The following is a 22,791-nucleotide window of genomic DNA, read 5'->3' on the forward strand; positions in this document are numbered from 1 at the left end:
AGGATTACTACTGTAGGTGATGAATTTAGTCTTTATAAAACGCATCTGGTATGTTTTTACAACAATGAATAATCTTTATACATACAGTACTGTGCAGTTTGTCTTCTCGATAAACATTTTGTACAACATATCTGTCTCTTCAGCTGTGTATGTAACTTACTTCATCTAAAGTTCTGCCTTAGGATACACATTCTGTATTTGAGTTTAATTGTTCTGAAAGAATAGTTCCATTAAACTAAATCGAATTTAAATGAAGTGTTGTGACATTTAAAAGTCAGTGCACATTTTATAATGTAACTGGTAATCTGATCTTAATCAGTTTACTGTTTTAGTATTTTTTTTTAATTCACAGAGATGTGCTTCATTCTTGGCAGTTAAAAAAACCTTAACTGAATAATACATTACTTTATACCTAGGTAAAAGAGGCTTAAAATTATTTAAATCAAACTGCTATTCATGTAGAACTTGAATAGTAGTTTGTGAACTTCTGGAAAGACTTAACACCAATAAATTAGAACTGCAAGCTACATGTAAGTACAGTACTATGAAAATTCTCATTTTGTAATACTTTCTTGTACTTGAAATTGAATATTTAACCCTACCATTCAACAGAGACATAATAATGTACAGTAAGTGAAATACCCAAAATCTAATGAAAATGATAAAATGTGTCCATGGATAATCACAATATACAGTATGCAATTATTATGTAACCTTGAACTTAAAGTCTAAGAGAGCTTTCAAGAAAGAGCTGTATTTTAACAGACCAAAATGAAATGAGGAAAAAATAAATAAAAGAGAAGGTATGCTGATTCAAAAGTCCCAGGCTAGCCTTCTCCCAAGCAATGCTACTGCAGTATTTACTACTTATCCGAATTCCACATCTTCCATTCCAATGGAAACAGTAAAGGCACATTTTGTGAGACTGATACAATGCAGTGCTGCAGGTCACAAACCTTTGCTGCAAGATGAATGATACGGTAACAAACAATCTTGTGAATCTTTAAAAAAGAAGAGTAAACAAGATGTGGAAGACATGCCAAGAAATCTTCAGTATGATTGTAATGCAAAATGGAGGTCAGTGGAAATGGAGGTCTATGGAAAACCTCGGATCATTGCCTTTAACGGCAATGAACAAGTACAGGAAGTTAAAAAGGTGAAAACTCTTGGAAAAAATTAATAGTGATAGACTTCTAAGTTTGCTAAAGGGACCAATGGTGCAAAGTATAGGTCTGTAACCCTGGTCTGTAATCAGAGTCTTCTGGTATTTGTTCAAAATGGGATCTTAATGACTCAATCAATTGCTTCGTCTGGAAATGTTAAAATTTCTATATCTCCGCTTGTTGAATAACTGATACGGACTGAATGAATAAGGCTCTCTAGGGACAGGGCCATGTTTCCAGACCTCTGCCTTAGAGGATAAGCAGCCGTGGTTAAAAATGAAAGATGGTATTTTAAGGAAGAAAACAAAAATCTGCAGTAGAACATTAAATTATCATGTCCCCTGTTGTGTGGTGCTTTTGAAAAGGTCAGTAAGTGCTCAGAAACATATATTAAGTGCTCAGAAAAACACATTTCACATATTTGTCATTCCATAATATTGTCCAGACAACCCTAAAATAATCAATGTACTGTATACTGTATATTAAATTCAGATGGTTTTAATCAAATTATTCTAGTTCAGATAGTTATGAAACAAAACCACAGAGCAAGAATAAACATACCAAATTAAAGAATCAAGGTAATTCTTACCATGATGAATCCACATGTTCTATAAGTATTTCATCAAATCTTTTTAGGTGCAGAAGGGGATTCATCATAAGTAAACACACCACTACCAGGAGACAGCAGTGTCAATATTATGTCTCGGTTGCCAACATAACCCCTGAATGTCCTCTAGGCTTGCACAATATTTTCATGTAAAGTCAAGCTAAAGTATTGTTACTGATGTCCAGGGTAGTTCTTCCAATAAATTATTTTGTTGTAGCAACTGCATTCAGAAAACAATTACACAAGTGGATCTGACAAATGTGACTGTCCTGGACCTTCTAGGATGTGACCCCGAAAGTGCTAGGTTTCTAGGACATTTCTCTGCTGATTGGTGATTGGTGAAGCAGAACATCTCATTTTCTGGGCAACATCTCTCACAGACAGGCTGCCATCAATCATGTTGATAGCAGCCAGGTGATTTTCATTATTCAGGCAGGTCATGGTCATTTACCTCATCAATTATCTTTGATCCCCTGGAGTATAAATCCAAAGTGGGGCACTGCTCTTGTAGCTTTGAGCGAGGTACTAGGTGGCTTCGGTAACATATCCAACTGTGCAAATGAAAGTGGCTTTAAAAAACCATCAGCCATATAAATTAGTAATACTATTTAGTGTAACAGTACTGAAGTAATGAACGAACCTATTTGCTTATCATTTAAAATGCAATTACTGTATGGCCAGTATGCACCCGAAGACATACTGATGTAAAATTAGTCTTTTTTTATTTTCATTTTGTGTCAGCATATAAATTCATTTGTGATAAATGAGCATTAGACAGTTACAGTAATAAACAACATTCCACCACAACCCAGATACTCAAGACTGCCCAGAATAAGCGTAGAATGTGACTTGTCCTAGATTAAGCTCCTCAAGGCTATTTCTATATAAACAACAGATAAATCATTTAGAATACGCTGTATAAACACATACTGTACTGTAAAATAAACTTGCTTGAAACATTCAGCTTTAACCTTAAAAGTAACAGTGTGTATAACCAGTAAATCTGCTATTTGTATGAGTAAATTTAACTTTTCCTACATTTTGACTGGGGAAAAGCATTACTTTCTGTAATCATGTAATTACTTTCTGTAAAATCATAAAACATCTGTTACTAATAAATGTATGGACATGTCTTACTGGAAAGAGGGACAGATGCATTCTTGCATTTCCAAAAACCACACAGCTGGGAGCCATCATGTTGTTACTTCATTCTTGTTTTCAGATATTTTTCTTTGCACACAAAGTGATTTTTTTTCACTGGAATATTTTTTGGTAGTTCAGATAGTTGCGATGGAAACATTTTGTTTTGACACAGGAGGCAATGTGTACTTGTCTCAGTACTGTGTAGTATAGTCTGGGACCTGGGTTCACTCCTGGACTTGGGGTGCTATCTGCGTGGAGTTTGTATGTTCTTCCCATGTTCCCATTTCCTCCCACAGCCTCACAACACACTGGTAGGCTAACTACAGTAGCTTCTGGGAAATCTGGGTGTCTGTGTGTCGGCCCTGTGATGGACTGGCTTCCCATCCAGGGTGTACCTTGCCTTGAACCATTTTCTTGCTGGGATAGGAACAGGCCCCCAAGCAATCCTTAAATAAAAGAAGCACTAAGAATGGATAGATGAATGGATGATCTAATGCTGTAAAAATGCTCTCTTAATGTGTGAAATTGCAAGCATTCAATGCACCTTAAAGACTTGTTAACAATTAGATCCATGGTATCAGAATACTGTATCATGGTATCAGTGATCAAATTAGATCAAGTACAGTAGATTAACATAATTGATACTACAATAATTATACCACTATAGAAGTTATTACAGAAGTTATACACTCATAATTAACCGTTTTAGAATTAAGAGTTAATAATTGTACAAATGTTCTTTGACTTTAATGAAAGCTAGTGTGTATAAATAGAAAAAAACGTTGTACCAAGTCGAGTGGAATCTGCCATCTAGTGGCTATTATGTGTTTCAAAACTGAAGTAGAATTAAATGTTCCTTAAAATTTGTTGCACTCAATTCAAGACTGACATTGCTACAACCTCAATAAATTGTTGTTTGAGTTGTTGTTTTTTTCCAGTTGTCATATTTTTGTTCATGTGGGATTTCTCTGTGTACTCCAGCTTCCTTCAAACATTCCAGAAACATGCTGGCTAGGTTAACTGGTATCTTTAAATTTTAAATGGTCCCTGTGCGCCCTGCAAATGACTGATGCTCCATCTCAGCCATAATCTTGCCTTTTGCACAATGCTTTCTGAAGCATTTTTTTTTGCAGCAGTCCTTAGTATGTACAGTAGCTCCCTGGTAAAGAATAAATGGTCATTGCAAGAATATCATCTTTTGCATTTGAAAGTTATACAGAAATAAAAATGTTAACTATTTGAAGGACACACTGTTTTAATGCACATCTACCTGTTAACATTTAAAGATAAGAAAGTTTTACAAAAGGTTGTTCAAAACAGTCTATCTAGCATGCTATTATTTTGTTATTAATAACACTGTCATCTCAAAATACAGTATATATACATATACTGCTTTTTGTATTACAAAAACTTTCAGATTTTAAAAATTCGTATATGAATTTGCATTGTATTTTACATCTGAGTAGAAACCACAAATGACAAAGTTCTTCATTTTAATTAAAAAAAAAGTTTATTAACAATGTAAAATGGTGTATATTCTTGTTTGATCTACCTCCAGCATGCCCTAAACATTAAATACTATATTGATAAGCAAGTACCGTGCTTTGCCCTTCCATGGGATATAAAAGATCATTTAGAGTGTTTTGCCACCAGATTTTGTTCAATCATTTGAATTGAAACAGAAAAGCTGTCTTTTAAAATAATAATATAATGATTATGTAATGATTCAGTATATATATATACAAGGTTAATAGATTGATTTACATATATGTGCAAACGTTTATTTCAATATTATATATTCCTTGAAATGTAAAAGAAAAATTGGGTACAGATTTCCGGTATATGGAAGACTAAATAATGATCAGTATATACTGTAGTTATGGAAAGGAAAAAAAATGTTTCTCCTGTACATGGCTTCTATATGCAGTGTTTGATTGATGCAATGAGTTAGTTAACACTGCTGATCAATCTTAGTTGGTTATTTTCTTCTTTCTCTGTATTGAAATATTGTATATACTGTAGTATAGTATATCCTATTAAGGGTACCCTTGGTACTTAGAATGCCCAAAATTCCTCAATAATTGTGGAAGGGATATTTGATTCAACAGAAGCATTAGATTTAGTCTTAGTTCTTAAATATACAAATAATAATTAGATTAATAACACAAGGATCTTAGTCTGCCTGAACAGAAGTGTAACTACTGGAGCAATGTGGGGGAGGGGGCAAACTGATTCCACATAGTTTCATCTGATCACATTGCCTTAAAGTGGCCATGCAATAATATCACTCCAATTACAAAAATGGAAAAAATCTTTATAAAGCATCTTAATCAAAATTAGAGTAAAATATATAATTCAAAACTATCCATTCGGCAATTTTTAAGAACTGTTTCTGTATTACAAAATAAAAAATAGAAAATGGACAGCCTTTGTGAACGGAACAGAAGAGTTTAGAAATGGCAGTAATATTTTGTAGGGCAACATACAAGTTGGTTCAATGTTTCTGATTGTTGTTTGCTCTGATATGGATCCTAATTTCGGGTTTTGCAGGATGTTTGAGGCTCAATGTTTTAACTTGACACAAGGCAGCAAAGTCCGAAGAATCGCCTCTTTCTTCTTCTGACTAGGGGGTATGGAGTCAGGTTCAGGAGGCTGCTGTCATCTATGACAACAAGAAGAAAGAGAAGGTTGATCACCATTTAAACAAAAAAAATATGGAAACTCTTTTGATGAAGAAATTAAGAAATTTACTGGTATTGCAAAAAAAAAGATTTAGTTTACAAAATTGATACAAAAATCTATATTTTATTTACAGGATATTTACAAACCTTTGTAAATACTCAAATTAAAAAAGACAATACATTAAATGTATATCAATATTGTTCAATTAAGTAACTATGCGTTTTATGAAGTAAAATGTTACTTTTTCAAGACCATCTTTAACAGTACAAAATCAAATAAAGGATATTTATTAACTTATCTTCTATTTCAATGCAATGAGCACAGCTGATATTATGACCTAGAAGATAAGCCTTCTTCCTATTATGTTAAAAGAGGCCCATTGTATACTGAGTGGTACTAAAACAGAACAAATTATAACTGTCTATATGTACAATATACTCTCAGTGTATTGTTTTAAAATGCCCCACAATCAAAGGTGCAGTGTTTCTGTATAACTTTATAGTAAACTCAGAAGTGATTAACCATGGCAACGGGCATAAAGGTAATGTCGAACAGAAGGGAATCTATTATCAGAGGCCTTTGAAAGAAATGGCGCCCCAAAGATTTCTTTTTACATTAGTAAATTAAGTTTGATTTAAAAAAGGAAAGTCCATGTTGGATTATTAGGAAGGGTAAGATCTGATAAAAACATACAAACAATGAGAAAGCTTACAAATGAGAGGAGGCCCATCTTGCCTGTTTTGGTTATGATTATAAATGTCTCCAGATGTATATGACTAATGAAGACAAAGAGATGGTAGATGATTGTTTCAAGAACCCTTAGAGTTTCATGCAAATGTTTTTCATGTTTTTGTTTAATTTAACAAAAAGTTTGGATGAGTGTTAAAAAAGAATGTAATACACTGGAAACAACAGATCTTACTTGATACTTGAGTGAAAAAAGGAGATTCTAATGTTACATACCTTGATTTTTTAATGGTAAAGGCATAGTCTCCCTGAGTTTGCTTAGAAGATTTTTCATTTCCCGCATATCTCTGTCAAAGCACAGATATAATTTTATACTTTTTTAGATCTGCAGACATAAATTGTAGATTGTTAAGTTCGTGTGGTCAATTTCCCATAGATCTTGCAAAGCTACAGAATATACTGTATACTGAAGATTAGTATGAAATCTCTTCTAACAAAAACAAGTTATTATCAGGGAAAAGACAATCTTTTTTGTAGCAGGAACATGGATATTTTGTTGAACAAACATAAATTCATTGTGCTGATTAATATTTCTCATCAAAAAAGTCTACTCTGAAAGAAGCTGGCTAATAGCATGTCTGGCCACTGCTGGAAACCATAAAATCAATACACATCTCTAAAGGATACCGGACCAGGTTTCAGGTACTGTTGTGAGATTCTGACACAATCCAATCCTAGTGCTGGGAAAAGGCACGTGCTTATTTACTGGTCTCAGAAAAATAAAAGCCACACATTGTCTTTCCTAATCAACCAAGTGTTCTCTGGGGCTCAATTCCAACATAACTGTGGCATACAGTACCACATTCTTGTTTTATAAGAAAGCTGCCAGGATGATCAGGATGTGTGTTGTCCTACTGGAATGTTATGTTGGTATGTGACCTTAGGAAGGTTAGTAAGTGAGGTTCCATGAGTTGGTCCATATACTGTAGTATCATGCAGTTAGGTTGCCATCAATCACTTCTAGTAATATTCTGTAGTGACCAGGCAGTCCTGTCCAGGCCATCACACTTGGACTACTCCATCAAAAGGTCTGTTCCTCAGAACAATTAGAATATTGTTTTGCACATCTTCGCCACACTTTCTGACATCTATGGATGGACAAAACTACTCAAAACTTTGTAAGGGAAGCATATTTTGCTGCTGATTAGTACACCTAAGGTGACTTAATTGAGCCTCCAGTATACAGAAGGCACAAAATTGCCAGCTGGACATACTGGTCCCTTTCCATGTTTTTCTATCTTGATTTTCATTCAAAACTTTCAAGAGTTTAAATCACCACATCACGTGTGTCCAATAAACTGTCTCTCTAATGAGATGAATAAACACCTTTTCCACAGTCAAAGCCACCTGAGTACTTTATGATTATAATAAGTTATGAATGATCAATTCATCAAAATGACATCAAAAACATTTAATCAGCATCCAAGTCTTGTATAGTTTTTTCTTAAAACATGCATACAAAATAGAGTGAAAAGTTTCTTCTGATGCTCAGTATTTACTGTACATACAGTACATAGCGCACCGATACACTGACCAGCAGTACATGGATCAAATGTTATTTGTTGCAGTTCACAATATGATTAATCCTCATTTGCAGCAGCTACTTTTTATCAGTTTATACAGTATGTGTTTTATGGGGGACTTTCACTCATACAGTATACTGAGTATTCATTTAGGATTATAGAGGTACAAAAACATCAACAGGAGCAGTTCTGTTTCATCCTTTCCTGTTCTAAAGAAAAAAAACAAACACATCTGACCAGGTCATGACCTGAAAAAAATACGTGAAGAGCTGCACCACATTGGTTATTCAACTATCATTAGATAATGTCCATTTCTAGGGCTGCAGTCAATAAACCATATATCATATGTACTGTATGATAGATTTAATATTTTGTATTAGAAAGTCACAGAAAAGTCACCCTAATGTATGGTGAACAACATCTGTATATAGGGAATATAAAAAACACCTAAATTTGATAAGGTATTAAGCCAACATGTTCCTGCAGTCTACATTTTGACATGGCAGTTGGGACATTCCATATGATGGCTGCACCAATGAAATATGTTTATGCTCAATATATTTTGATAGGTTTTGCATATTTTTTAAACTTTCTCATACACACAATTGCTAATGTTACATCATCAAATATTAACACGGAAATTTCAAATAATTTTTTTATTAACTTTTTAAAGTATCTTTCAAATTTAAGTTAAAAAAATGTTAGAGTACCTTTCAGTGTTTTCAATATCTGTGGAAACCTGCCAGGAATACTGATGATAATCTACTGGTGAGGATGATGTGTCTTCCAATATTGGGATCTCAGAGCTCTCCTCCATTTTACAGTCCAAGATTTTGGGAACAGTACATGTCTCCTTTCCTGGAAAGAGAAGTTCGAACAGTGACACACCCCATTATCCTTTACACATGGTACGGCAATACTTAATCACTTCAGACTCTTAAACTCTCATTAGGATAATTTTAGCACTAAACACATTTCTCACACAAACTTTCTTCTAATCTATTGAATTCACTTTGTCTTAATCTATTTGAGTCATTATGATTTTTGAACACCACATGTGAGGAGCTGCATCAAACCATGACCGTTATGTCAAGATGGGAATGATCAATCTTCTTTCCACATCACAGACTTTGACTTTATACACCGAGATATCCAAGCATTCAGACTCTAATTAGGAACTGTGGAAAGCAACATGCCTGAGCTTTAGCTGTGAGAGGTGATGGATTCTTATGTTCCAGATTGTTTTAGTTCTGCTGTGGATATTCCTCACTTGTTGCCTTTAGAATTAGTTGCCCAGAGAATTGCACTGTGAAAAGACTCCCTGAGTTGGCTATTTCAAAATGCAAATGTTAAGATTTTAATACTCTGTATATTGTTAACAAAATCACTCCACAAGAACATGATAATGAGCCCATGAGTTGTGCCAACCTGTGCTGCTAGTGCTAAATTCCTGAATAAAGCACAATTCCAAATTGGCACTTCAGTGTTAATATTGCTGTGTTACCACAGTATAAAAAATGTTCCAACATCAATACAATACTCAGTCGTTAATATATTTGCCTGAGTGTTTGTGGTTTGAAGAGTGATCAAAAATGAGCTCTATATTTTTTAATCTACAAAAAACATGCTATTGAGTAAGGTTTTCACAAAGCAAAGTGAGATGTTAATAGAAATATGTTTAATATAAAACATCACAAGCACCTTTTCTGTGTAACTGAAGGGATCCTAAAAGACACACAGATTTGAGCATTTCCGTGATATACATTTCTAGACAACACTGCAACTGTATAAAAAGCCGGCAGATTTCTGGATGAATTTCTCCATCTTCTGGCCTGAAAAACACAAAGAAGTACATGTATATAAACATGTTGTGGCTTATTGAATTAATCTACACTTCTACAAGAATACGTTTGTGTCTATTCATCCAGTGGATTGGAAACTCAGTGGGGTATCAAATGGTATCATGGGAAAGAAGATGGTTTAAAATACTAAATCATGGGAAACCTTATTCAGATACAGATTTCAGAGACATTCTTCTAAAAACTGATTGAAGACATTTAAAAGTTCCTTTTGTTAAAACAGAAATGACTAATACAGTAAAAGTGTGTAATAATTCACTATTTCATGTTTTGCTTTTCATTTCCTTTTACATGGCCTCATTTATGCATGATTGTAAGTTGTGCTGGTTCTTCTGGTGAGGAACAAAACATCATATTCTGTTTTGTTTTTAGAGAAATGATGGCAGGTTGTGTATAACATTTCCTATGCACCCATTAAAGACGGCTATCTAATACATTTTACTGAATCCTGTCTTCTCGTTATCTCAAATTAATAAAAAGTTACCTATTTTTTTGTTACCTTCCATTGCTGATTTATACACATCAATCTCTATTTCCTTCAACTCATCAATCAGGAAGTGGCCATGGTTCCTTACTGTGTTTTGTATGGGGTTTGCTCAGACCTTGCATGTACAATACTTGTGTTGATACTTCTTGGTGTGGGTTTTGTAGATGTGGTTTCTCATGGACAGACATCATAAAGCTGAATAAACATCTATTACTGGTTAATGTAAAAGAAACACTCAGTTCTAAGACATTACTTTAAATCTGAGAGTTTTTTAAATATATCTTTCCAGCAGCTCTGACCCATCCTTAAGCCCCACTCTCCTAGCTGCCTAGAAATCTCCACTTTCAGTCTTCACAGAACTGCACTCTGACTCTTTTCTCATGAGGATGCTCTGTTCGGTCATGTTACACAAGGTTTTGCACCAGAAGCTTAACACATCTAATAGATGGAAACTGACCCTCTATAAATTCTGAGGTGGCTGGGTAGGATGTTGCATGGAGCACTCAGTAGAAAAGAAGTCTCAATTAATGTAACTCAAAATATGATACAAGACTTTGTACAACCCGTGACATATCATCTGCCTGTAGTATCACTTTACCACGTCTATTCGGGTCATTGCCCAACATCTGGCTTCCATTTTGTGTGGTTTCAGGAACATCTTTATACCAAACCTGATTTACGGGACCTTCTATAACCTTTATAATTTGCCATTTCAAATCCTACTTAATCTGCAGTGTTTGTCCTTTGCCTTCAAATTGGACTTTTATTGTCTTTAGCACAGCTGGTGCTTAAAGACAGCTGTGTCCACTCTGTAGGCACTTCTAATTTCCCACATATTCTCCCCTAAACAGTTTTGCATCACTGTGAGATCGTGCATATACAGTACCGTGTGCCTTTAAAGTCACTTTCCAGAGGACACTTTTAGTTCACTAACATCTCTTTTGTCTCCACTGAAAAAAAAACACCTATTGTCCAAATAATCTGGAGGATAGAAAGGCTACATGCAGAAAAAAATTAACAGCTACTATTTTGCTTTGTGATATTTTTTTACTTATGCTGCTATTTTTATTTTGATGCTGGTTTGTGCGGGCCTTATTTTCATTATAATACAGTATATACAGTATATTGTACTGTATGTAAATTGTCATGCACCCTGGAAAAGATCATTTCCTAAGCAAATAATAGTCAAAACAGGAATGAGAAAATGTTGTTGGTACAATTAATAACAGTACAATACAATGATGACTATACAATGCACCTTCTTAAAAACAGACATATTTAGGATACAGAAAACAATAAAATTGCTTAGTTTGCTCAAGTTATTGTCTCTGTTTGATCACATTTTTGCTTTCACAAAAATTGTTTTCGAATTTTTCTGATGTTGACAGAAATCGAGGAGAGCTGCCATGTCTGTTTTCCTGCCTATTAAAATACATCTACAGTATGCCAGTATAGAGGCTTATAAGAGGATTTTATAGGTCTGATTTTATTACAAAGTGGTAGAATACTGAAAACCTGGCAAAGACGAGCTTTTCTTGGTGTTCCATCCTATTTATTGCTCTCATTGCCTTGTGGGAAAAAAAAAGAACTTGCCAAGAGAAAATTGGAAGACTGCCACTGCCTCATTTGTAATGAAATCATAAAAGTAAAACAATAATGCAAATATGTGCAAAGCAGGGTATTAAGCGCTAATAATGTTCTACACATACACAAATATCTGTGTAGTCCTTACTGCACACATGAATATGGTGACCACTATTGAACAATGCAGCAAAGTTCAACACTATTGTACGAGAGAACTGAACTAAACAAACTTCAACTTTGAATTATTGTACAGTTACCTGAGCAAGGTCTGTTATATAAGAAGATATAATGTTTGTGCTGACTGCCACATGTTAAGGTGAACATGTTATGGCCGAGCTCTCTGCTCTTGGTCTCCTTGGAGATCAGTCACATTTGCAGGAGAAGCGCAGCACTGACCGAGTCTACACGCACCAGATTTAACAGGCTCTCCCACCCACCTGCTACTCGTTGACATTAATGAGCACAGTATTTAAGCCCCACAGCATTGTTGCTTGGGGTCTGTTATTGAGCTGTTCTCTGTTACAGTCTGTTTGACCGTCTTGCTTTCTGGCGATCCTGTGCAATCCCTCTTAACTGGCCATCTGTGCAGTCCTGTTCCTCTTTCCTACTCTGGTCCTGCTTTCTGGTTATCCTGGCAGCTACTGTACATTGCTCCATTTGTTCCTTGTACAACTATCTCCCTTTAAATAAACCAACCTGTATGACACTCATACACACATGGATCCCTCCATTACTCAGGAAGAATGGGGCCTTCACAAAGGAAATTGTCATTGCATAGAATAATTTAATATCAACAGGTCATTTAAATGAAAGAATTGACCAAATATTTGAAATATTTAAAAAGAAAATATGACTCAAAAAATATGTTGTATTTTCATCTTTGAGTGTGGTGAATTAATTTACAATGGGAGCAGACAGTTGTGTGTTTCTTTAAAAAATATGAAAAGCCGTTAGATGGAGCTATTGTGCCAATGAACATTTTGATCACTGGCCAATCCCAAAACAATGCACAAGAAAATCACATCAGAATTAGGACACCTTTCTCTGATGCCAGTTATATTTAACATTGTATTTTTAGTGATGCAGCTGATGACAGGTTCACAAGTCTAGTATAAACAAAGTCACCAAAAAAAAAAAGAACCTCCTTTAATGACATTCTGGAATGTCTGAACCATGCAGAACTCAAAAGATATTTAGTCAAAGGTAAGCAGCTAGTAGATTCTAGTGTGTTGTTATTGCCGTGGCTGCTGCTGTTTTAGCATAATCGTGAAAGTTACTGCTGCATGCTCTGTTTAAAAATCAATCAGACTTTCCCCAGTCAACTACTGCACACTGGTGGTGGTGAAGGGGAGTCCCCATTACCTGTAAAGCACTTTGAGTGGAGTGTGTAGAAAAGCGCTATATATGTGTAAGCAATTTTAATAAGTATTACAGTTAATCAGTCTGGAGGATGCATGTTTTGAATGTGGTAAACTTTCCTTCAAATATCTTTAATTTTTTTTTCATTTATATGCTATTAGTTGTTTTTTTTAGTCGTTGCCAAAAAAAATGTAGTATCGGACATTTCCCAGGTCTCCTTTTACCCTGTGTATGCTCCTCTGTATGTGGAGTTATCTTCAGACTGACATCGATTAGCAAAAACCTAGATTTGTTTTTGCTTTTATTGTGAGCACAAATCCATACACTTTAGAAGCTGAAATACTGGTTTTCTTGAAAGTACACCAAAAACTGACACAAGGACATATAGTGCACTGTATGACCACATACTGTAGGAAGAGGTAAGATGTTAGTGGTTTATGCGTACATATTATACACAATATACAGGTACAGTACATCTAATTGCTATAGTTTACTGAGTGTGTCAAACAACAGCTCTGACCTAAAGAATGTTTTTCTCCCTCCACAACAGACTTGGGGTCCTCCAGGCATAATAAACAGCTTGTGCACAACACCCTTTATCAGATAGCTCTTCCTTTCATTTAAACTGCAGGCTGTTTTCATTTGATGAAAAAGAAGCCTCCCTTGCTTCTAATAAAATCCCATGTGTAATGCCACAGTGAAGCCTTATTAGGGGGATATCAAGATGATGAAGGCAAATGTGCAACTAAAAAGGTCAGAGTAAATGGGCATTTTGATTATTGGTTAAAGGAGTAGCAGAAAGAACCAGCACCATGTTAACTGTATGATCACAAGGTTTGGTCAAATAGGGCACAAGTACAGACTGCAATGAAAATCATTCCCCTACATGTGAAATGCATAAAATAAGGTCTATGCTACAACATAATTGTTTGTAATTACATTTCATGCAATTTGGCACCACAATAGTAACAGTATTTCATTTTTAATTCTTCTGCAAGTTCTCCTATTAAATTGTTCATCATTCTACAATGCTCAAACCCTTGAGTTCTGTGGGTTCAGTCATTGCCTAGTTGAGTCTATGTAATGCTTAGTGTGACCAGGATTCTTCATGTTATGGTACAAAACTGGCAGTATAACACAGGGCAAAAAAATCGCCTTGTGATTTGCACTATTTTCACTATCTGCACTTTGCACTATGTGTATCCTGTCTACAATATCTACATGTATGTCAGTGTCCTCTCTGTATTTGCACCGTGGAACAAGAGGAATGATATTTCATTCCACTTTATACTTGTATATGGCTGGAGTGACAAATAAACGTGAACATGAACTTGAACATAGGTTATCCAGGGTCATAAGCTATTCAGAGCATACTATAAGTCTTATATACAGTAGGTCAAAATAGTGGCTCCTGTGACAACAAGCTTATTGAAATATCAGTGAGGAATTTGGGTGTCCTCCATCTGGTGCTAAGTCTTCTGTAAGCACTTTACGAGCTGAATACTAAAAGTTGAGCAAAAAGTAGGCTGGTTGGTTGTCATTCTCCTCCTGCTGTCATACCCATGACCCAAATAAAAAAATCAAACCACTTGGTGATCCCAAATTGAGTGGATATATTAAAAAAATGAACACGTACAGTAGGTAACTCAGTTTTAAAAGTAATATACAGTAGAGTATCTATTTGTATTAATTTTACAACAAACAGTTTGAAAATTCTTTAAAATATTAATGTGATTGTTAATCGGTATGAATGGGTAAGTAACTTCATATTCAATAAAGGCATTATTTAGATATGGAACACTTCTGACTTCCAGACAGTATTTATGAAAATGTATATCCCAATTGTACTTGGACTGGACTTGTGCTGTTCAATAGCTGTGAAGGTCCTTGATTGACAGACTAATGTCTTTTTTTATGTACTGCAATTCTTCTATTTACAAGTTAACTGTTGTTAACATTTTTAATTACAGTCTCTTGAAGAAGTACTCAGACTCTTACAGTTTTCACATTTTGTTGCTTTGCTTGAAAATATTAACACTCTGAAGTAGCAATTTATATGTGCTATATGCACTACATACAGTAACCTTTTCCACATATTCAAAACAAAAATTAAAGATGAAAACAGATAAACAGGAAAAAAACAGCAGAAAAGTCATGACTGCATACTGTAAGCATTCAAACCATTTGCTGCAGCAAACCTATATTAATTTACTTTCACAAAATTACCTTAATCTCAGCTGAGTTCCCTCTGTCCAATAGTAGTGGTTCACGTGATTTCAGAATAAATACACCTGTCTCCGTAAGGTTCTTCTGTTAGGTAGCAAATTTCAAGCAAAGAATTAACAATAAAGACCAAGGAGCTTTCAAAACAAAACAGGGAGTAGGTTGTAGAAAGAGACAGATCAAGAGAAGTATATTAATTTCAAAGACCCTTAAGATCTGTTTGAGCATGGTGAAATCTATCATTAAGTGAAAGGTACCTAAACACTGCCTAGATCAGGCTATCCCTCCAAACTGAGCAGAGCAGACAGTCAATGAGGCCATAGCAAACGTGAAATATTTACTGAGTTCAGTGGCTAAGATGACAAAAAATCTTCATGGGACAACAGCATCCCAGTCATTCCACAGAGGCAGTTTGTAAAAAAAACATCCCAAATTTCTCATTTTCTCATGGGGTTTGCAACAGACCCTGTATGATCCTCAAATATGTGGCAAAACATTCTGTGGTGGACGATACAAAAGTGGAACTTTTTGGTCTGAAAGCAAAGCATTAGTATGGTTGTGGCAACATTATGTTATAGTTCTGCTTCTCATCAGCAAAGCTTGGGTAGTCTGTCAAAAGTGATAGGTACAAAGATGGTGCAAAGTACGGGCAAATCCTAGAGGAAAATTTGCTTCATATAATAACTTAAACCTATACAGGAATTTACCTTTCAGCTGTAGCTTTACATACAATTTTTATTAAGTTTCTCATTTGTTTTCATTACATTTATCCTTTTTTGGATAAAATACTGTTTTAAAAAAATGAAAGCATTGTTTTGTATTTAAAAAAAATAATGAGGCTCCGAAAGCAGGGTCTAAATACTTTTGGGAAGCACTGTAAATTGAAGTGATATACAGTACCAGCTGTTACCAGTATGGTGTGCTAGAGAGGCACACAGTGGCTCAGAGGCCAGAGTTCCAGTAAACAGCCTTGATGGAAACATGGAAGAAGCAGAGTTTTACTCATCACTATAGAGTTCAATACAGTCACTGATTGTGTATTGTAGGCTGGGGTTATATCTGCATGCCGATTTACATAGTCTCAACTGAAATACAGGTACTTACAGGGATGCCCAAGGATGTCAGTAGCAGCCCAACAGATGTCACTGGATTTCAATACCTACTTTACCATCATCTGAACTCACTATCAAAATTAGGGCTATTATTCTCCAGAAAAGACTTTACTGTAGAATGTGTACACTGACTTAATTCACATTAGTGTTTTTGGAATAAATATCAAAATCTACACTTACCATTATTTACCACGTTCACTAACACCCATCCATCAATTTTCTTCCATTTCAGGGTTGCAGGGGAGCCTATCCCGTCAAGCAACAGGTGCAAGGTGGGATACATTCTAGACAGGACCCATGTTCACCGTAGAGCACACACAGATACAGTACACACACTCATGGCAGGGCCACTTTTCCCAGAAGCCAATTAACCTACTGTACCAGTATGTCTTTGGACTGTGGCAGGAAACCAGAGCACCCAGAGAAAAGGCATATGAACATGGGGAGAACATACAAACTCCACACAGATAACACCCTAGGATGTGAACACAGGGCCCCATTTAGAACTGCGCCACCATGCTGTACTCAGCAGAATTATACCAGAATTATACTTGCAGTAACATATCTTTGACATCCGTCGCTGCTTTGCTTGAAAGTCCAGTTTTGAAAAGGATACTTGTTACATTTGTCTGGCAGTAAACTTGCTAGCTTAGCCCAGTTAGCTTTTTAAGAGCAACAGCTCAAGGACGTATCGCTAAAGCAGGAGAAGGCCTGTGCCTTTGTCAACTTTTTATTAGTGTAATGAAATGAGTGAGGTCAGGTGACACACTGAAGGCAGTGACACGCTGTGCTTTTTTTCTCACCTATTAATGAGACTATAAGCTTGGAACACACTTGCACAACTGAGCTGAGCAGCTTATGTTCAGTTTCAGTGGTAGAGAAAGGCAAAGAAAATCCCTGCTTCTCATCTGTGCTCTGGGGCAAGTGAGTGCATTTTGTATTAATACTACCTAAAAATGTATTTCTGATTTTCACAAGGTAGGCAGTCCCCACCTCGACTGTACTGATCACACATCTCTGACTTGTCTCGCTGACTAACCAGCAGTTAAAACCTTCAAAGAGCTTTTGGAACACTCCTACAGCATATCTCAGACCATTTTACACTGCATGTAAAAAGTGCACTTGATTTCATGTAAGGCATTGAGACTGCAAAAAATTAAGCTGGATACATAAATGTGCATTCTAACAGTGCATAAAGTAATTACAGTAAGGGCTTTCATTTTGACATATTCTACTGGAAATGGAAAAGGGCAAAATACTGAACTGATACTGTGAGTATACAGTAATAGGAACTGTTGAACTGTAAATGGGAACATGCAGTACTGTACTGTATACTGTACAGCATACACGCTGATCTAAGAGAGGAAGCACCACCCGAACACTATGAAAAGCACACAGATGAGATGCAAATGAAAGGAAACAAGGGGCAGCTAATAAAACTCACTGCTTAGAAGCAAAAGATCAGTTGTACAAGTAAAATATTGTAAATGTAGAGGATAACATACTGTACAATATCATATTTTCATGAATTAGCATGAAGTTGTCTGTGTGCACTAAAACAGTCCTAATTGCAAAGAACTCTAAGAGCCCCTAGATGTTTCTGATATATTGTAGTGGGCTAAATTAAAGCATCAAATGTTTTAGACTAAGTTACACAGTCAATGTTCTAACTACACTGAAGTGATCATTAGATCTAATGTCACATTGTTAAAATATTGATGAATTATAGTGAGCAAAATGCATCAAAATGAGAATACTCTGTGACCCCAATCAGAGGGTCTAAAAGTGACTCTATAAAATGGAGTCTGAAAAATCTAGGCATTATGGGCAACCGAGTTCTTCAAATGAAATAGTGAAATTAATGTTTTCAATTACATTAACTGCAGAGTAAAAATATCTATCCTTTTAAACAGTTTACATTTCCTGATGCATTCTCTAAATTCTTTAACCCCCTGCTGCAAAGAAAGTAATCTCAATATTTAAATAAAATATGTTCCCTGGGCCTAACAGGAGTAATTTGTGGTAAAGGTATCTTGTTAACAGTTAAAATTATCCAATGCATTTTTTGACAGAATTAATTGTTACAGTATCATTTGTCATTCTGCTAAAAATTCAGTATTAAAAATATAAAATGAAAAATATTAGTACTGACTGTCCAGGTATCACTTCTGACTTCCAGGTTTAATAAAGGATTTACAGTATTTGAACTGTTATAGCATGTTCCTGTGTGATTGTTTGCCATTCACTCCAATATGCCACTTGCTACCTTTGAAGAGCTTCCTGTACACCATGGTTTCACAGAGATTTATATATTTTATTAAATGTCTATATGCATCTTCATCAGACCCAGAACATGGGATACTTTAGTGTAACTGATGTTCCAGGGACAGGTTGTAAATCCACCCAGTGGTCTTGGAGTTGATGATTTCTTCAATGCTGGACAGTAAGATTTATAGCTATAGCAATAAAATATTTGCCACTTCACTGACTAGATTTTTCTGTTCCAAGATAAGCATATCTGCTCCTTGGCTTGAATTTTTTTTTTGCACAATTTCTTCAAAGTTGTCACTGTTGCAAACCTTCTTAAAGGGAATGCAGCAAGAAATCCTATTATAATTTCAGGGTAAGCATCTAAAATGCAACACAGCATTTGTACTGTTTGCCACCTTTCACTATTTTAATGTGTTTTTTTTTACACATTCATTGATTATTTTTTTGGTGGCACAGTTTGGAACTTTACTTCCAAGAATGTTATAATTTTTTATCTGATTAAAACTTTCTACACCTTTTAAACGTTGTCCTGTCGTATTTGACTTTGGACATTTGCATAGAACCTGTAGTTATTTAACCTGTAGTTCAGAAAGTATCTCCAGGGTGATCTCTTTAATTCAAGACCCTAACCAAGTCTGTACTGTTTATGCTTTCCAAGATAATTCAACGTATTAAAGAGCACATCCATTCCAGGAGGTCATCGACCTTGACTTCCATTTTGGGGACGGGATGGATAGGGATAAATGGTATTTGTCAGCAATGATTGAAAATGTGGAATGTTTTGCGTATTTCAAATGTATATCAGGGATTATCGGTTTGATAAAAATTCCTTTATTGACATGGCACTAACTGCTTCATGCCGCATTTTGCTTTAAATATTTTGTTCTTTATTGATTCGTTGACAGGAAAATAATCCTTTTCATATTATTCTTCTGAAAATTATGTAGCAACAAGGCTGTGGCCAGGCCTAGAATACATTCCAACACCCAAACCAGGCGACCATCAGCTGGGTCCATTCTGACGCTGTCAGTGATACGATATTAAAATAGATACTGTGCCTCTCAATTTGCAGCTACAAGAGGAACGGGAATATGAATTCACACCCTGACTGGATGTCACATGTCCAAAATATGCTTACAGGGCAAGAACGACCCACCAGTGAGGATCAAGTCATGTGGGTTTGCCAATGTACTGTACTGTATGTGACAAAGTCAGAACTGAAGTCATTGTGCTGCATTCTCGTGTTTCTTTCCGCACGTCTGACACATACCCAAGTGACTTCTGTCACAGCTGTCCACGCTCAACCACTGAGGCGAAAGAATGTATCTGAAAAACTGCAGGGCCAAGAGAGAGACCTACGTGAAACATAATTCTGCCCCAAACCCCCAATATTGAGATGCTTCCAACTCTTTCCAACAATTACCAATTGAAATTATTCATTGCGCCATTTGACCTTATATCTAAATAACAAGGAACGTTAAGCTTAGCAGCTGCATAGTGTGAGAGTGGACAAGCTGGTTCCTAAGTCCAGAGATTTCAAGAACAGACCTTTGAAAGAAAGAACCCACCAAGTTTTTCCCTTTAACCTGCACCAGCGTGATGGCCTTTTGGGACCATACGCAGTACATATGAAAGGACATTTCGGGATTAGAAAGTACAAATACAAAAGGCCTTGACTACTTCTAGAGGCAGGGCTTCTGAAACTACTGTCCTAATAACTGCTGGCCTGCCACACTGACCATCATCACTGTCCCAAAGAGAAACCAAAGTATTCCAATTCTATGCTGCATATGCCAGACATGGGTCTGATCAATCACATGGGAGAGTATTGGATTGTTTGCTGAGCGCAAACTGTCAGAATTCTGCCAGCTGTCCCCCCCTGAACTTTTACATCTCATCAAAAAACAGAAATAAAGTTGCATTAAACTCTTAAAGAGTAGCAGACATTCAATATTCCTATTTTAATGCTCTGTAATTAAACTATTATATAAACAGGGTGCTTGTTTCACAATGTCAAGTTCAACTCACATCTGAACAGCTGAAACTTTGTGTTTCTCCTTTCCACTAAAGGGTGGAAATATCCTTAAGTTTATCCAGTGTTTAATAATGACACTGGATGACAGCAGCTCTTTTCCTCTGAGTTTATAAATAATGAGGTTTTCAGACTTAATTTTATGGAGCTGACTAACAGTATTTAACCCTTATTTCTTAATAAATAATTACTTTTGTAATTCTTGAATGATCGTCTGTTTACATGTATTAGAACAGATTTATTTTTATATAAACTGAGATTGGTTTATTTCCTGGATTTTATTAATGTGTTAATGAAATGGTATCTTGTATCAGCTTATACGTACATTACTAAATGAAACCTAGTAGCCGTAAGATTGAATACTTTGTGAATTTATTGATCCGATTTTGGATTGCCTAAGAAAATACAATCCATCAAATTACCAAATCTAAATGTTCACTGCAGTTTACTCAAAGCATGAAATTTATTAGCCCAGACAAAACTGGAAGTGAAAAGAACAGAGACAATAGGGGAGAGCAATTGTATTGCTTGAAATCCGATCTGAAATTAGATGATGGGATAAAAATGGTACAGTAATTGCCTTAAATGGCAAAATGATTCCAATGGAGGATGATACTGCAGGTTCTGTTTTAATTGATTCTGTGAGAACAAGGCAGCAACATTTACAAGAAGTGCTCATTGGAGAAAACCTCCAGCTCAGCACATGAACTGACAAGCCTGTAGAAATACTGTCAAAATGTCAATTCAGGCTAGATAGGGAGATCAGACAGCACAGTTGTCTATTGCTAATGGAGTGTACAATAACTGCTTAAGTGTAACACGACTGGTTTAGGATAACCAAGGAGCTTGGTAACCCCCTGTTACAGCCCTTGCAAGAAAGACATCTTCATAAAAAGAAAAACATCTTACAGAGGGAGAGTGCCAGCAGCCACATCACCCTTGAACTCACAACTGGCAGCCCACTGAAGCTAAAAACACTACACTTTCCTACAACCCAATTCCCTCTTGACCTGTCTCCCAAGCAAGTGGGTGGCAAAGCCAAAGAAAAGTCTTCCGCAAGCTAACTTATTACACTAAACTAAGCTGTAATGGAAAACAAAAAAACACAAGAGCCACAACAATCCCAATCCCCACCAGAGCCAAATAAACAAACCCGACAGATCTCGTGTTTACCAAAAACTACAAACCAACATCAGTCTCACAAAAATTCACCATAGTTTATTCCACACCTCTCTTCTACCTCTCTCTCCAGACAAAAACCTGAACATAACAGCGCCACATGCAGCAGACTGGAGTAGTGGAGGCGAATGCAACAAAGGACACGTTTCCCAAACGTAGTCCGGTCAGGGCAGGGAAAGGGCGGAAATTCCTGGAATGGGGAAATTCCAGGCAGGCAGGTAAACAGAATGGGACAGGAAACAGAAGACATGCAGGCAGACTGGGGAGAGGGAAAAAGGCAAGGACACCTAGGACTCCACTGGCTGGTGGTCTGTAAGTGCAGGTCAGGGCAGGGACTAAACATGTAACGCTGGATTGCTCAGCAGAAGCTGAGCAGGACTTAAACACCCTACAACTTCTAATGCAGACTGATTTCTCATTACATTCCCAGTCTATGTGTATCTTGTCTCTTCAGCAACCGGTGATGGGCAGGCAGGGGGGAGGAAGTGTGGACCACCGCCAGTATAACTGCACACACCCCACCCCCAGGAACAATTCATTTTTGGACAGTCAGGATTCAGGAGGACAACACAGAGTTTCCTTTCCTACTGTGGTGTATTGGTTTAGAAGATACTGGACAGAACTGATTTGGGAAAATGATGCTGTTTAAAGGGGAACAGCAGTCCCAATTTCTCAGATCGGTTATTAAATTCCTCTTGCTTACTAGTCTCTGTAATGACATGTACAAGTGAATTAAGTATGGGTTGTGCAGCCTTATTTCACCACAGAAAGTTTCAAATGTGATCTAAATGCTGAGTTAACAAGTAAGTTTCACTTATCA

General features: G+C 36.2%; 1 protein-coding gene across 1 annotated transcript in view; it reads right to left on the minus strand.

The window, feature by feature from the left end:
• Positions 1 to 4,404: 4,404 nt before the first annotated feature.
• Positions 4,405 to 22,791, minus strand: part of LOC148837633 (regulator of G protein signaling 7-binding protein A-like) — a 36,933-nt gene continuing 18,546 nt past the window's right edge. The window contains exons 3-6 of the mRNA XM_088911002.1: positions 9,567 to 9,697; positions 8,576 to 8,723; positions 6,559 to 6,629; positions 4,405 to 5,575 (exon numbers count right to left, since the gene is read on the minus strand). Of these exons, the coding sequence (XP_088767128.1) occupies positions 5,484 to 5,575; positions 6,559 to 6,629; positions 8,576 to 8,723; positions 9,567 to 9,697 (442 nt within the window). The 3' untranslated portion in view covers positions 4,405 to 5,483. The remainder of the gene's footprint in view (positions 5,576 to 6,558; positions 6,630 to 8,575; positions 8,724 to 9,566; positions 9,698 to 22,791) is intronic.

The sequence above is a fragment of the Atractosteus spatula genome, chromosome 3 (genome assembly GCF_055471065.1).
Source record: "Atractosteus spatula isolate fAtrSpa1 chromosome 3, fAtrSpa1.hap1, whole genome shotgun sequence".
NCBI lineage: Eukaryota > Metazoa > Chordata > Actinopteri > Semionotiformes > Lepisosteidae > Atractosteus > Atractosteus spatula.